The 13,960-nt window shown below is 43.2% G+C and overlaps 1 protein-coding gene across 2 annotated transcripts in view; it reads left to right on the top strand.

Annotated features, from left to right (window-relative positions):
- LOC120055638 (ephrin type-A receptor 4-like) overlaps positions 1-13,960 on the top strand; it is a 66,080-nt gene that overhangs the window by 28,941 nt on the left and 23,179 nt on the right. For both annotated transcript variants that reach the window (XM_039003529.1, XM_039003528.1), the window contains exon 5: positions 11,035-11,190. In XM_039003529.1, the coding sequence (XP_038859457.1) occupies positions 11,035-11,190 (156 nt within the window). The remainder of the gene's footprint in view (positions 1-11,034; positions 11,191-13,960) is intronic.

Below are 13,960 nucleotides of genomic sequence, written 5' to 3'. Positions count from 1 at the left end.
TTCTGCAAAAATATCCTCTGCGTACAACGTAAAACACCAAATAATGCATACAGAGCAGAATTAGGCCGATATCACTAATTATCAAAATCCAGAAAAGACATGTTAAATTCTACAACCACCTAAAAGGAAGTGATTCCCAAACCTTCCATAACAAAGCCATCACCTACAGAGAAATTAACCTGGAGAAGAGCCCCCTAAGCAAGCTGGAACTGGGGCTCTGTTCACAAACACAAACAGACCCCACAGAGCCCCAGGACAGCAACACAATTAGACTCAACCAAATCATGAGAAAACAAAAAGATAATTACTTGACACATTGTAAAGAATTAACAAAAAAACTGAGCAAACTATAATGCTATTTGGCCCTAAACAGAGAGTACACAGTGGCAGAATACCTGACCACTGTGACTGACCCCAAAATGAAGGAAAGCTTTGACTATGTACAGACTCAGTGAGCATAGCCTTGCTATTGAGAAAGGCCGCCATGGGAAGACCTGGCTCTCAAGAGAAGACAGGCTATGTGCACACTGCCCACAAAATGAGGTGGAACCTGAGCTGCACTTCCTAACCTCCTGCCAAATGTATGACCATATTCGAGACTCATGTTTCCCTCAGATTACATTGACCCACAAAGAATTAGAAAACAAATCCAATTTTGATAAACTCCCATATCTATTGGCTGAAATACCACTGTGTGCAATCACAGCAGCAATATTTGTGACCTGTTGCCACAAGAAAAAGGCAACCAGTGAAGAATAAGCACCATTGTAAATACAACCCATATTTATGTTTATTTATTTTCCCTTTTTTTACTTTAACTATTTGCACATCGTCACAACACTGTAAATAGACATAATATGACTTCTGACATTTCTTTATTATTTTGGAACTTGTGTGAGTGTAATATTTACTGTTCACTTTTGATTGTTTATTTCACTTTTGTTTTTCCATTTCACTTGCTTTTCCATTTCACTTGCTTTGGCAATGTAAACATATGTTTCCCATACCAATAAAGCCCCTTGAATTGAGAGGCGATGTCAGCAGCAAGAGATGTGGAATAGTGAGAGAGAGCAAAAGAGAGAGCATTAGAGCGAAAGAGAGCATTAGAGAAAGCATTAGAGACCATGAAAGAGCGAGAGGATTAGAGAGGAGAGCATTAGAAAGAGAGAGCATTAGAGAGCGAGGATTAGAGAGACAGGAAGAGAGCGAGGATTAGAGAGAAAGGAAGAGAGCGAGGATTAGAGAGAAAGGAAGAGAGTGAGGATTAGAAAGAAAGGAAGAGAGCATTAGAGAGATTATTAGAGAGAAAGAAAGAGAGAGCATTACAGAGAGAGAGATTATTAGCTAGAGAGAGAGAGCATTAGCAAGAGCATTAGAGAGAGCGAGAGCATTAGAGAGAGCGAGAGCATTAGAGAGCGAGAGCATTAGAGAGCGAGAGCATTAGAGAGAGCGAGCGAGAGTATTAGAGAGCGAGAGCATTAGAGAGCGAGAGCATTAGAGAGCGAGAGCATTAGAGAGAGCGAGCGAGAGCATTAGAGAGAGAAGCATTAACGAGAGAGAGCATTAGAGCGAGAGAGGGCATTAGAGCGAGAGAGAGAGCATTAGAGCGAGAGAGAGAGAGCATTAGAGAGAGAGAGAATTAGAGAGAGAGCATTAGAGAGCATTAGAGCGAGAGAGAGCATTAGAGCGAGAGAGAGCATTAGAGAGAGAGAGAGAATTAGAGAGAGAGCATTAGAGAGCATTAGAGCGAGAGAGAGAGCATTAGAGCGAGAGATAGAGCATTAGAGAGAGAGAGAGAGCGAGAGCATTAGAGAGAGCGAGAGCATTAGAGAGAGCGAGAGCATTAGAGCGAGAGAGCGAGAGCATTAGAGAGAGAGAGCGAGAGCATTAGAGAGAGAGAGCGAGAGCATTAGAGAGAGAGAGAGAGAGAGAGAGCATTAGAGAGAGAGAGAACATTAGAGAGAGAGAGAGAGCATTAGAGAGAGAGAGAGCGAGAGCATTAGAGAGAGAGAGCGAGAGCATTAGAGAGAGAGAGCGAGAGCATTAGAGAGAGAGAGCGAGAGCATTAGAGAGAGAGAGCGAGAGCATTAGAGAGAGAGAGCGAGAGCATTAGATAGAGAGAGGATTAGAGAGTGAGCTTTAGATAGATAGAGAGAGGATTAGAGAGAAAGTGAGCATTAGATAGATAGAGAGGATTAGAGAGTGAGCTTTAGATAGATAGAGAGAGGATTAGAGAGAAAGTGAGCATTAGATAGATAGAGAGAGGATTAGAGAGAAAGTGAGCATTAGATAGATAGAGAGATGATTAGAGAGAAAGTGAGCATTAGATAGATAGAGAGGATTAGAGAGAGAGATGAAATGCTGAAAAACAGCACACCTGAGTTGCAAAATGCTGTGCTTAAATATTTCAACATTTTAACTTCTGGCTGTTTCCCTGATGTCTGGAACCAGGGGCTCATCTCCCCTATGCACAAAAGTGGAGACAAATCAGACCCCAATAATTACAGGGGAATTTGCGTAAACATCAACTTGGGAAAGGTAGCATTTTGAATTCAAGAATTCAAACCTTTCATCAAGAAAAAATTTCAAATTGGCTTTCTCCCCTTTTTCCCCTCCCCTGACCAACCTTACACACAATAATTAATAAACAAGTCCACCAAAAAAATGCGGCCAAAATCTTTGCTTGCCAAATATGATCGAATGCTTTTTAAAGTCAATAAAGCATGAAGGGCTATTCTACAAAATTCTCCAAAGTGGGCTTGGTGGTGAGGTGTATGACTTAATAAAATGTATGTACACAGAAAACAAGTGTGCAATAAAAATATAAAACCAAAGAACAGAATTATTATCACAACGTCGAGGTGTGAGACGAGGCTGCAGTTTGAGTCCAAATCTTTTCAACATTTATATCAATGAATTAGCAGATATGTTGGACCATTCTCCAGCCCCAGGACTCACACAGAGGTGAAATACCTGCTATATGCTGATGATTTGGTACTTCTATCACCAACCAAAGAAGGTCTTCAACAGAACCTTCACATTCTAGAACAATATTGCCATAATTGGGCCCTGGCAGTAAATTTAAAAAAAAATGTAATCATGATTTTTCACAAAATAAACAGATGTCAGAAATACAAATATAAATTCACCCTGAACAACACCTTGGTCTGACCATATCTGCATCGGGAAACTTTAACCTCTAACGCCTCACAAACCCGGATCCGGGAGCACCCCCATCAAAAAAGCTGACTAGCATAGCCTAGCCTAAAGCCACAGGGATATCATATAATAAAATGTTCATGAAATCACAAGTCCAAGACACCAAATGAAAGATACACATCTTGTGAATCCAGCCATCATTTCTGATTTTTAAAATGTTTTACAGGGAAGACACAATATGTAAATCTATTAGCTAACCACGTTAGCAAAAGACACCACTTCTTTACTCCACCATGTTTTTACTCCATCAGTAGCTATCACAAATTCGACCAAATAAAGATATAAATAGCCACTAACCAAGAAACAACTTCATCAGATGACAGTCTGATAACATATTTATTGTATAGCATATGTTTTGATAGAAAAGTGTGCATATTTCAGGTATAAATCATAGTTTACCATTGCAGCCACTATCACAACTCTCACCAAAGCGACTAGAATAACTACAGAGACCATCGTGTATTAGCTAATTACTCATCATAAAACATTTCTTAAAAATACACAGCGTACAGCAGATGAAAGACACAGATCTTGTGAATCCAGCCAATATTTCAGATTTTCTAAGTGTTTTACAGCGAAAACACAATATAGCGTTATATTAGCTTACCACAATAGCAAACATCACAACAGCATTGATTCAAGGCAAAAATAGCGATAACGTATAAACCACCAAAATATATAAATTTTTTCACTAACCTTCTCAGAATTCTTCAGATGACAGTCCTATAACATCATATTACACAATGCATATAGAGTTTGTTCGAAAATGTGCATATTTAGCGGCACAAATCGTGCTTATACAATGTGATTAGTGTCCAAAACCTCAAGCAATCTGTCCCGCGCCATCTTGGAGAGGCACCTATTCTAATCGAAAACTATTCATAAACTTGACTAAAAAAATACAGGTTGGACAGCAATTGAAAGACAAATTAGTTCTTAATGCAATCGCTGGGTTACATTTTTTAAATTAACGTTACTTCAAGCATACAGCGTGCGCTAAAGCGAGACGCACCGAAATTCATGGCGGAATTATTATTTGACATTTGTCAACAGAACAACGAATTATCAGCATAAATAGTTCTTACTTTTTGATGAACTCTCATCAGAATCTTGGGAAAGGTGTCCTTTGTCCAAAAGAATCGTTGCTAGGTTGGAGAACGTCCTCTTCAACGTTGCAATTAGCAGTAAACATTAGCATTTGAGCCAGAGATACCAAACTTCCTACAACGCCACGAAAATAAATACCCGAAAATCGCAATATACTGACATAAACTGATATAATTCGGTTCAAAATAACAAGATTATGATGTCTTTAAAGCCTATATCGAATAAAAACACAGCCGGAAATGTCTAAGATCTATAACCGATGGTTCTAGTACAATGTGCCAAGGTCCTCAGTGCGTCAGAGCGAAGAGGGAAAAGACCAGACATGTCTTTGCCAAGTGATTTATAACCTTTGAGATCTACGTAGAGACTCCATTTTAAGTCTCCCTATTCGCTAACAACCAGGGGAAGGCGTATGCAGTGCATCTCAACCAATAGAAGACAGGCAGAGTTATACACAGGTCTCAGAGCAGCTTGGAAAATTTGGCATTCTCACATACACATAGGAAAATTGCTCTAAGTCCAGTTCTGTTTCACTCACAGATATAATTCAAACGGTTTTAGAAACTAGAGAGTGTTTTCTATCCAATAGTAATAATAATATGCATATTGTACGAGCAAGAATTGAGTACGAGGCAGTTTAATTTGGGAACGTCATTATTACAAAGTGCTAACAGCACCCCCTATTGACAAGAAGTTAATATGGCAGTGAATGCTCTCAAAGAAAAAGCCTGCAGAGCACTGTATGCAATAAAAATGTAATTATTCAATATCAACATCCCAATTAGGACCAAAATATTTGACAGTGTAATCCTACCAATAGCTCTTTACGGACGTGAGGTTTGGGGGCCACTCAAACTGGACTTTAATATGTGGGACAAACATCTAATTGAAGCCCTACATGCAGAATTCTGTTGGAAAATTCAAGTCCAGAGAAATACACCAACTAATGCATGTAGGGCAGAATTGGGCCGCTTTCCAGTGGTAATGAAAATTCTTAAAAGTTAATTAAAATCTTGGCTACATCTAAATTCACGTCCAAATTCAAGTCTGCAATTTAAAGCACTTCAAACCCAAGAGCTGAGCCCAGAAACGAGCCCTCTCAGTCAGCTAGTGTTGGACCTAACCAACCAAGCTGACACCAGCACTGCTTCAAAAGAAATCATTCAAATAAACAAAATCATGAACCAATCAAATGACTCATATTTACAACATTGGAAAAACGAAACAAAATCCCGAAGCCGACTAAATTGCTATCTGACCCTAAACAAAGAATATGAATTGGCTGATTATCTCTACTCTGTCAGAGATATGAAGCAGAGACAGATCCTTACCAAGTACAGGCTGTGACCACCAATTGGCAATAGAAACCGGCAGACATAAAAAGAGATGGCGACCCAAAGAGTAGCGTGTATGTGGTCACTGCCTGACAGGGGAGGTAGAAACAGAGATGCACTTTCTCCTTTACTGTGAGAAATATTCCTCACCAAGAGATTCATTATTCACAGAAATGACTACATTTGTCACGTCCTGACCTTAGTTCCTTTTTTTATGTCTCTATTTTAGTTTGGTCAGGGCGTGAGTTGGGGTTGGCAGTATTTGTTGTTGTATTTCTGTGTTTGGCCTGGTATTACATTTACATTTTAGTCATTTAGCAGACGCTCTTATCCAGAGCGACTTACAGTAGAGTGCATACATTTTATTACATTTTTACATACTGAGACAAGGATATCCCTACCGGCCAAACCCTCCCTAACCCGGACGACGCTATGCCAATTGTGCGTCGCCCCACGGACCTCCCGGTTGCGGCCGGCTGCGACAGAGCCTGGGCGTGAACCCAGATGTGCCCTAGACCACTGCGCCACCCGGGAGGCCTTATGGTATGGTTCTCAATCAGAGGCAGCTGTTGTTCGTTGTCTCTGATTGAGAATCATACTTAGGTAGCCTGTTTTCCCACTATGGGTTGTGGGTAGTTGTTTTCCGTTTCAGTGTTTGCACCATTCGGGACTCTTTCGGTTTTCATTTTGATTCTGTTGTTCTTTTTGTGTTTTGTATTCATTCTCATTAAAAGATATTATGGATACGTACCACGCTGCACATTGGTCCGATATTTCCTACTCCTCCTCAGACGAAGAGAAGAATCGTTACAGAACTACCCACCAAAAAAGGACCAAGCAGCATGGTAACCAGGAGCAGAGGGTTCTGGACTCCTGGACTTGGGAGAAGATACTAGACGGTAAGGGACCCTGGGCACAGGCTGGGGAATATCGCCGCCCCATAGAAGAGCTGGAGGCAGCGAAAGCTGAGCGGCGGCTATATGAGGTAGCACGGCAGCGCGACAGGCACGAGAGGCAGCCCCAAAAAAATTGGGGGAGGGGGCACACGGGGAGTGTGGCGGAGTCAGGTTGGAGACCTGAGCCCACTCCTCGTGCTTACCGAAAGCAGCGTTGTACTGGTCAGGCACCGTGTTATGCGGTGGAGCGCACGGTGTCGCCAGTACGCGCTCATAGCCCAGAGCGCTATAGGCCAGCCCCCCGCAAGTGCCATGCGAGAGTGGGCATCCAGCCAGGGCGTGTTGTGCCGGCTCAGCGTGTCTGGTCTCCGGTACGTCGTTTCGGCCCAGGGAATCCTGCTCTGCGTGCTGTGTCTCCGGGGCGCTGGGAGGGTGCAGTGCGTCCTATGCCTGCGCTCCGCCCGTGCCGGGCGAATGTGGGCATTGAGCCTAAGGGAGAGGTGCGAGTAGTATGCACCAGATCTCCACTGCTCACCCACAGCCCGGTTCAACCTGTGCCTGCACTCTGGAGGGTCCGGGCTAAAGTGGTCATCCAGCCTGGAGGAGTGGTGCCAAGGCTGCGCACCAGGGCTCCAGTACTCCCCCACAGCCCGGTCCATCCGGTGCCTCCACACACCAGGCCTCCTGTAGGTCTTCCCAGCCTGGTGGGTCCTGTGGCAGCCCCAAGCACCAGGCTGTCTCTCTGTCTCCTCCCCCCAGGTTCTCTCTCCAGGCCAGAGCTGCCCGTCTGTCCTGAGCTGCCGGAGCCGCCCGTCTGCCCTGAGCTGCCGGAGCCGCCCGTCTGCCCTGAGCTGCCGGAGCCGCCCGTTTGCCCTGAGCTGCCGGAGCCGCCCGTCTGCCCTGAGCTGCCGGAGCAGCCCGTCTGCCCTGAGCTGCCGGAGCAGCCCGTCTGCCCTGAGCTGCCGGAGCCGCCCGTCTGTCAGGAGCCGCCCGTCAGTCAGGAGCTGCCGGGGTCTCCCGTCTATTCGGGGCCCGCTACAAGGGTCCCCAGCCCGTTTGCCCTGAGCTGCCGGAGCAGCCCGTCTGCCCTGAGCTGCCGGAGCCGCCCGTCTGTCAGGAGCCGCCCGTCAGTCAGGAGCTGCCGGGGTCTCCCGTCTATTCGGGGCCCGCTACAAGGGTCCCCAGTCCGAGGTCGGCGCGAGGGTCGCCGCTCCAAAGGCGCCACTTAAGTGGGCCAAGACTATGGTGGAATGGGGTCCATGTCCCGCGCCAGAGCCGCCACCGTGGACAGATGCCCACCCAGACCCTCCCCTATGGGTTTAGGTTTTGCGGCCGGGGTCCGCACCTTTGGGGGGGTGGTACAGTCACGTCCTGACCTTAGTTCCTTTTTTTATGTCTCTATTTTAGTTTGGTCAGGGCGTGAGTTGGGGTGTGCAGTCTATGTTTTTTTCTATGTTGTAGAAAAAGAGAAGAGGAGAATCGTTACAACATTTATTCCAAATTTTAACTTACTAAACCCAGAGGAAAAACTAAAAATACTCATGGGCGAAGGATCAATGGCTTCTCTTGCAGCCAAATATGTATTTGCCTGCCATAGCCTGAGGGACACTGAATAATAACATCTACATAGTAAATAGTAACTTACTTATTATTAGCATTATTGTTATTATTGTTATTACTATTATTGTTCTTACTATTATTATTGTTGTTTATCATTCCAAATAGTAGTGGTACGGGTAGTAGGGTGATGGTAATGATAGCAGTTTAATGATGGTGGTGGTGGTGGTAGTAGTAGTAATGATGATGGTAGTTGTAGTACTGATGTAATGGTGAAGATGACAGTTATTTAGTTCTAAGTTAAAGTTTCATTTTCCATGTTTAGATTTTTATATTTATTACATTTCTACTATATTGTTGTTATTTTTGTATTTAATTGTGTATTATTATTTACGACCATTTTATATTATTATTTTATTTTATTACAATGTATATTGTATACATTTTTGCTTTGGCAATATTGACACAATGTTTTTCATGCCAATAAAGCAGCTTGAATTTGAATTTGAGAGAGAGCATTAGTTAGAGAGAAAGAGAGAGTACTGGAGAGCATTAGAAAAAAAGAGAGAAAGCGTTAGAGAGGATTAGAGCGAAATAAAGCGAGAGGACATTAGAGCATAAGAGAGCGATTATTAGAGAGAAAGAAAGAGAAAGCATTGGAGAGAAATAGAGAGGGCATTAGAAAGAGAGAGAGATTATTAGAGAGAAAGAAAGAGGGAGAGCATTGGAGAGAAATAGAGAGGGCATTAGAAAGAGAGAGAGATTATTAGAGAGAAAGAAAGAGGGACAGCATTGGAGAGAAATAGAGAGAGCATTAGAAAGAGAGTGAGATTATTAGAAAGAAAGAGAGAGCATTAGAGAGAGAGAGGGGGCATTAGAGCGAGAGCATTAGAGTGAAAGAGCGAGAGGGCATTAGAGAGAGAGAGAGAGAGAGAGGGCATTAGAGAGAGAGTGATAGAGAGAGGGAATTAGAGAGAGCATTAGAAAGAGAGGGAGAGAGCATTAGAAAGAGAGGGAGAGAGCATTAGAAAGAGAGAGAGCATTAGAAAGAGAGAGCATTAGAGAGAAAGCGAGAGAGCATTAGAGAGATTAGAGAGAGAGAGCATTAGAGAGAGAGCATTAGAAAGAGAGAGAGAGAGCATTAGAGAGAGAGAAAGAGGATTAGAGAGAGAGCATTAGAAAGAAAGAGAGAGAGAGCATGAGAGAGAGAGAGAGAGAGAGGATTAGAGAGAGCATTAGAAAGAAAGAGAGAGAGAGGATTAGAGAGAACATTAGAAAGAGAGAGATAGGGGATTAGAGAGAGAGGATTAGAGAGAGAGCATTAGAAAGAAAGAGAGCATTAGAAAGAAAGAGAGCATTAGAAAGAGAGAGCATTAGAGAGCATTAAAGAGAGAGCATTAGAGAGCATTAGAGAGCATTAAAGAGAGAGCATTAGAGAGCATTAGAAAGAGAGAGCATTAGAGAGCATTAAAGAGAGAGCATTAGAGAGCATTAAAGAGAGCATTAGAGAGCATTAGAAAGAGAGAGCATTAGAGAGCATTAAAGAGAGAGCATTAGAGAGAAAGAGAGAGAGAGAGTGATAGCGAGAGAGCATTAGAGGTAATTACAGAGTAATTACAGGGACATTCCTATAGAAATACTTCCTATGCTGATTAGAAAGAGAGGGAGAGCGCATTAGAAAGAGAGGGAGAGCGCATTAGAAAGAGAGGGAGAGAGCATTAGAAAGAGAAGGAGAGAGCATTAGAGAGAAAGAGAGCAAAAGAGAGAGCATTAGAAAGAAAGAGAGAGAGTATTAGAGAGAGAAAGAGAGGGCCTCAGAGAGAAAGAAAGAGAGCACAAAGGGAAAGAAAGAGCGGATTAGAGAGAAAGAGGGGGATAGGATTGGAGAGAAAGAGAGGGAGAGTATTAGAGAGAGCGTTAGAAAAAGAAAGATATAGAGAGAGCATTAGAGAGAAAGAGAGAGCGTATTAGAGAGAAAGAAAGCAAGGGGCATTAGAGAGAGAGAAAGAGGATTAGAGAGAGAGCGTTAGAAAGAAAGAGAGAGAGCATTAGAGAGAGAGCATTAGAAAGAAAGAGAGAGAGAGCATTAGAAAGAGAGAGCATTACAAAGAAAGAGCATTAGAGAGAAAGAGAGAGAGAGCATTAGAAAGAAAGAGAGGATTAGAGCGAGAGAGCATTAGAAAGAGAGAGAGCATTAGAGAGAAAGCGAGAGAGCATTGGAGAGATTAGAGAGAGAGAGCATTAGAAAGAGAGAGAGCATTAGAAAGAGAGAGAGCATTAGAAAGAAAGAGAGAGCATTAGAGAGAGCGAGAGAGAGGATTAGAGAGAGCATTAGAAAGAAAGAGAGAGAGAGAGAGGATTAGAGAGAGCATTAGAAAGAGAGAGAGAAGATTAGAGAGAGAGCATTAGAAAGAAAGAGAGCATTAGAAAGAAAGAGAGCATTAGAAAGAGAGAGCATTAGAGAGCATTAAAGAGAGAGCATTAGAGAGCATTAAAGAGAGAGCGTTAGAGAGCAATAGAAAGAGAGAGCATTAGAGCGCATTAGAAAGAGAGAGCATTAGAGAGCATTAAAGAGAGATCATTAGAGAGCATTAGAAAGAGAGAGCATTAGAGAGCATTAGAAAGAGAGAGCATTAGAGAGCATTAAAGAGAGAGCATTAGAGAGAAAGAGAGAGAGAGAGAGATAGAGAGAGAGCATTAGAGGTAATTACAGAGTAATTACAGGGACATTCCTATAGGAATACTTCCTATGCTGATGAGTGTGTCATTCTGTCATCATCTCCCCCCCCAAACACACACACACACAAACACTGTTAGCCCCACCTTTCTCACACACACACCATGGGGGTTATGTCAAACTAAGTAGTATGTCAATGCATTTGTTGATAGAAGGACAAGTCATTGAATCTGTCTCTCTGCAGCGTGTAAGGTTGGTTTCTACAGAGCTGTGTCTACAGACGGAGCATGTTCTGAGTGTCCTCCACACAGTCACTCAGAGAAGGCGGGGGCTACTGTCTGTGACTGCAACCCAGGATACTACCGCTCTGAGACTGACCCTGCATCTATGCCCTGCACACGTAAGAACACATGGACACACACACACTGTATTTCCCCATAGGGGTAACTCAAACTTTTTCTCCTCTCTTTTCTACTTACTCCATCCTTTATTTCTCCTCATTCTCTCTCTCTCACGCCTCCCTCTGTCTCTCTCTCTCACGCCTCCCTCTGTCTCTCTCCTCTCAGTCCTCCCTCTGTCACTCTCCTCTCAGTCCTGCCACTATACTGATCCAATGACTTAAGAGTAATACACCATGTCCTGAGTGGGATGAATAGTCCTCAGTAACATCTCTCTCTTTCTCCCCCTCCTCTCTCTCTCTCTCTCTCTCTCTCTCTCTGTAAATATGTTCTGACTGAGACCTTGGTCTGTTTGTCATAAACTTAATTATGCCTATATACAGCACATGGTTCACCCAGTCAGCCTGAGAAAACACATAGAACACACACACACACAACAGAACAACAATAAGTACCAAAAAGGAACCTACAATTGTAACGGCTGTCTAATTCCTCCTCCTCGGATGAGGAGAAGGAGTAAGGGTCGGACCAAAACGCAGCGTTGTTTGATGACATAATGAATATTTATTAAAGCAAAGACGAACATACGAAGAACACTTGAATAGAAACAAAACAACAAAACGACGTAGACAGACCTGAACTTGAGAACTTACATAGACACGAAGAACGCACAAACAGGAAAGACTAGCCAAACGAACGAACAAACGAAACAGTCCCGTGTGGTGCAACAGACACAGACACAGGAACAATCACCCACAAACAAACAGTGAGAACAGCCTACCTTAATATGGTTCTCAATCAGAGGAAACGTCAAACACCTGCCTCTAATTGAGAACCATATCAGGCAACACATTTAACCCAACATAGAAACACATAACATAGAATGCCCACCCCAACTCACGCCCTGACCAACTAAACACATACAAAAACAAGGAAAACAGGTCAGGAACGTGACAACAATGGCTTGCGAAAGTATTCACCCCCCTTAGCATTTTTCCTATTTTGTTGCCTTACAACCTGCAATTAAAATATATTTTTGGGGAGTTTGTATCATTTGGTTTACACAACATGCCTAACACTTTGAAGATGCAGAATATTTTTTATTGTGAAACATTGCAAGACATTTAAATGTTTCCCCTTAAACCACTCAAGTGTTGCTTTAGCAGTATGCTTAGGGTCATTGTCCTGCTGGAAGGTGAACCTTCCGCTTTGCAGCTCCTTCAGGGCTTTGCAGCTCCTTCAGGGTTATCATTGGTCTCTTTGTTGCCTCTCTCTCCCAAACAGGTCAGGGACAAAGTTGTGGAGAAGTACAGCTCAGGGTTGGGTTATAAAAAAATATCCGAAACTTTGAACATCCCACGGAGCACCATTAAATCCATTATAAAAAATGGAAAGAATATGGCACCACAACAAACCTGCCAAGAGAGGGCCGCCCACCAAAACTCATGGACCAGGCAAGGAGGGCATTAATCAGAGAGGCAACAAAGAGACCAATGATAACCCTGAATGAGCTGCAAAGCCCCACAGCGGAAATTGAGTATCTGTCTGTCACGACTTCCGCAGAAGTCGGCTCCTCTCCTTGTTCGGGCGGCGTTCGGCGATCGACGTCACCGGCTTTCTAGCCATCGCCGCTCCATTTTTCATATATCCATTTGTCTTGTCTTGTTTTCATACACACCTGGTTTTCATTTCCCCAATCAATCTACTTGTATTTAATCCTCTGTTTCCCATCATGTTTTGTGTGTAATTGTCTTCATGTCAAGTAATGTTTGTTAAGCGCTTTACTTTATTGTTCCGTTTTTTGAGCGCGTTTGTTTTGTTGTGCTCCCGGTTTGGAACTATAATAAAGTGCGCTTTATTTAATCATACTCTGCTCCCCTGCACCCGACTTCGCCTTCATACACACCTTGACACTGTCCATAGGACCACTTTAAGCCGTACACTCCACAGAGCTGGGCTTTACGGAAGACTGGCCAGAAAAAAGCCATTGCTTCAAGAAAAAAATAAGCAAACACGTTTGGTGTTCGCCAAAAGGCATGTGGGAGACTCCCCAAACATATGGAAGAAGGTACTCTAGTCAGATGAGACTAAAATTTAGCTTTTTGGCCATCAAGGAAAATGCTATGTCTGGCGCAAACCCAACAACTCTCATCACCCTGAGAACACCATCCTCACAGTGAAGCATGGTGGTGGCAGCATCATGCTGTGGGGATGTTTTTATCGGCAGGGACTGGAAAATTGGTCAGAATTAAAGGAATGATGGATGGCTCTAAATACAGGGATATTCTTGAGGGAAACCTATTTCAGTCTTCCAGAGATTTGAGACTGGAATGGAGGTTCACCTTCCAGCAGGACAATGACCCTAAGCATACTGCTAAAGCAACACTCGAGTGGTTTAAGGGGAAACATTTAAATGTCTTGGAATGGCCTAGTCAAACCCCAGACCTCAATCCAATTGAGAATCTGTGGTATGACTTAAAGATTGCTGTACACTAGCGGAACCCATCCAACTTGAAGGAGCTGGAGCAGTTTTGCCTTGAAGAATGGCCAAAAATCCCAGTGGCTAGATTTGCCAAGCTTAGAGAGACATACCCCAAGAAACATGCAGCTGTAATTGCTGCAAAAGGTGGCTCTACAAACTATTGAATTTGGGGGGGGGGGGGGGGGGGGGATAGTTATGCATGCGCAAGTTCTGTTTGTCTTATTTCTTGTTTGTTTCACAATAAAAAATATTCTGCATCTTCAAAGTGGTAGGCATGTTGTGTAAACCAA

The sequence above is a fragment of the Salvelinus namaycush genome, chromosome 11 (genome assembly GCF_016432855.1).
Source record: "Salvelinus namaycush isolate Seneca chromosome 11, SaNama_1.0, whole genome shotgun sequence".
NCBI lineage: Eukaryota > Metazoa > Chordata > Actinopteri > Salmoniformes > Salmonidae > Salvelinus > Salvelinus namaycush.
The sequence above is the reverse complement of the archived record's forward strand: the minus strand, read 5'-3'. Positions and strand labels throughout refer to the sequence as shown.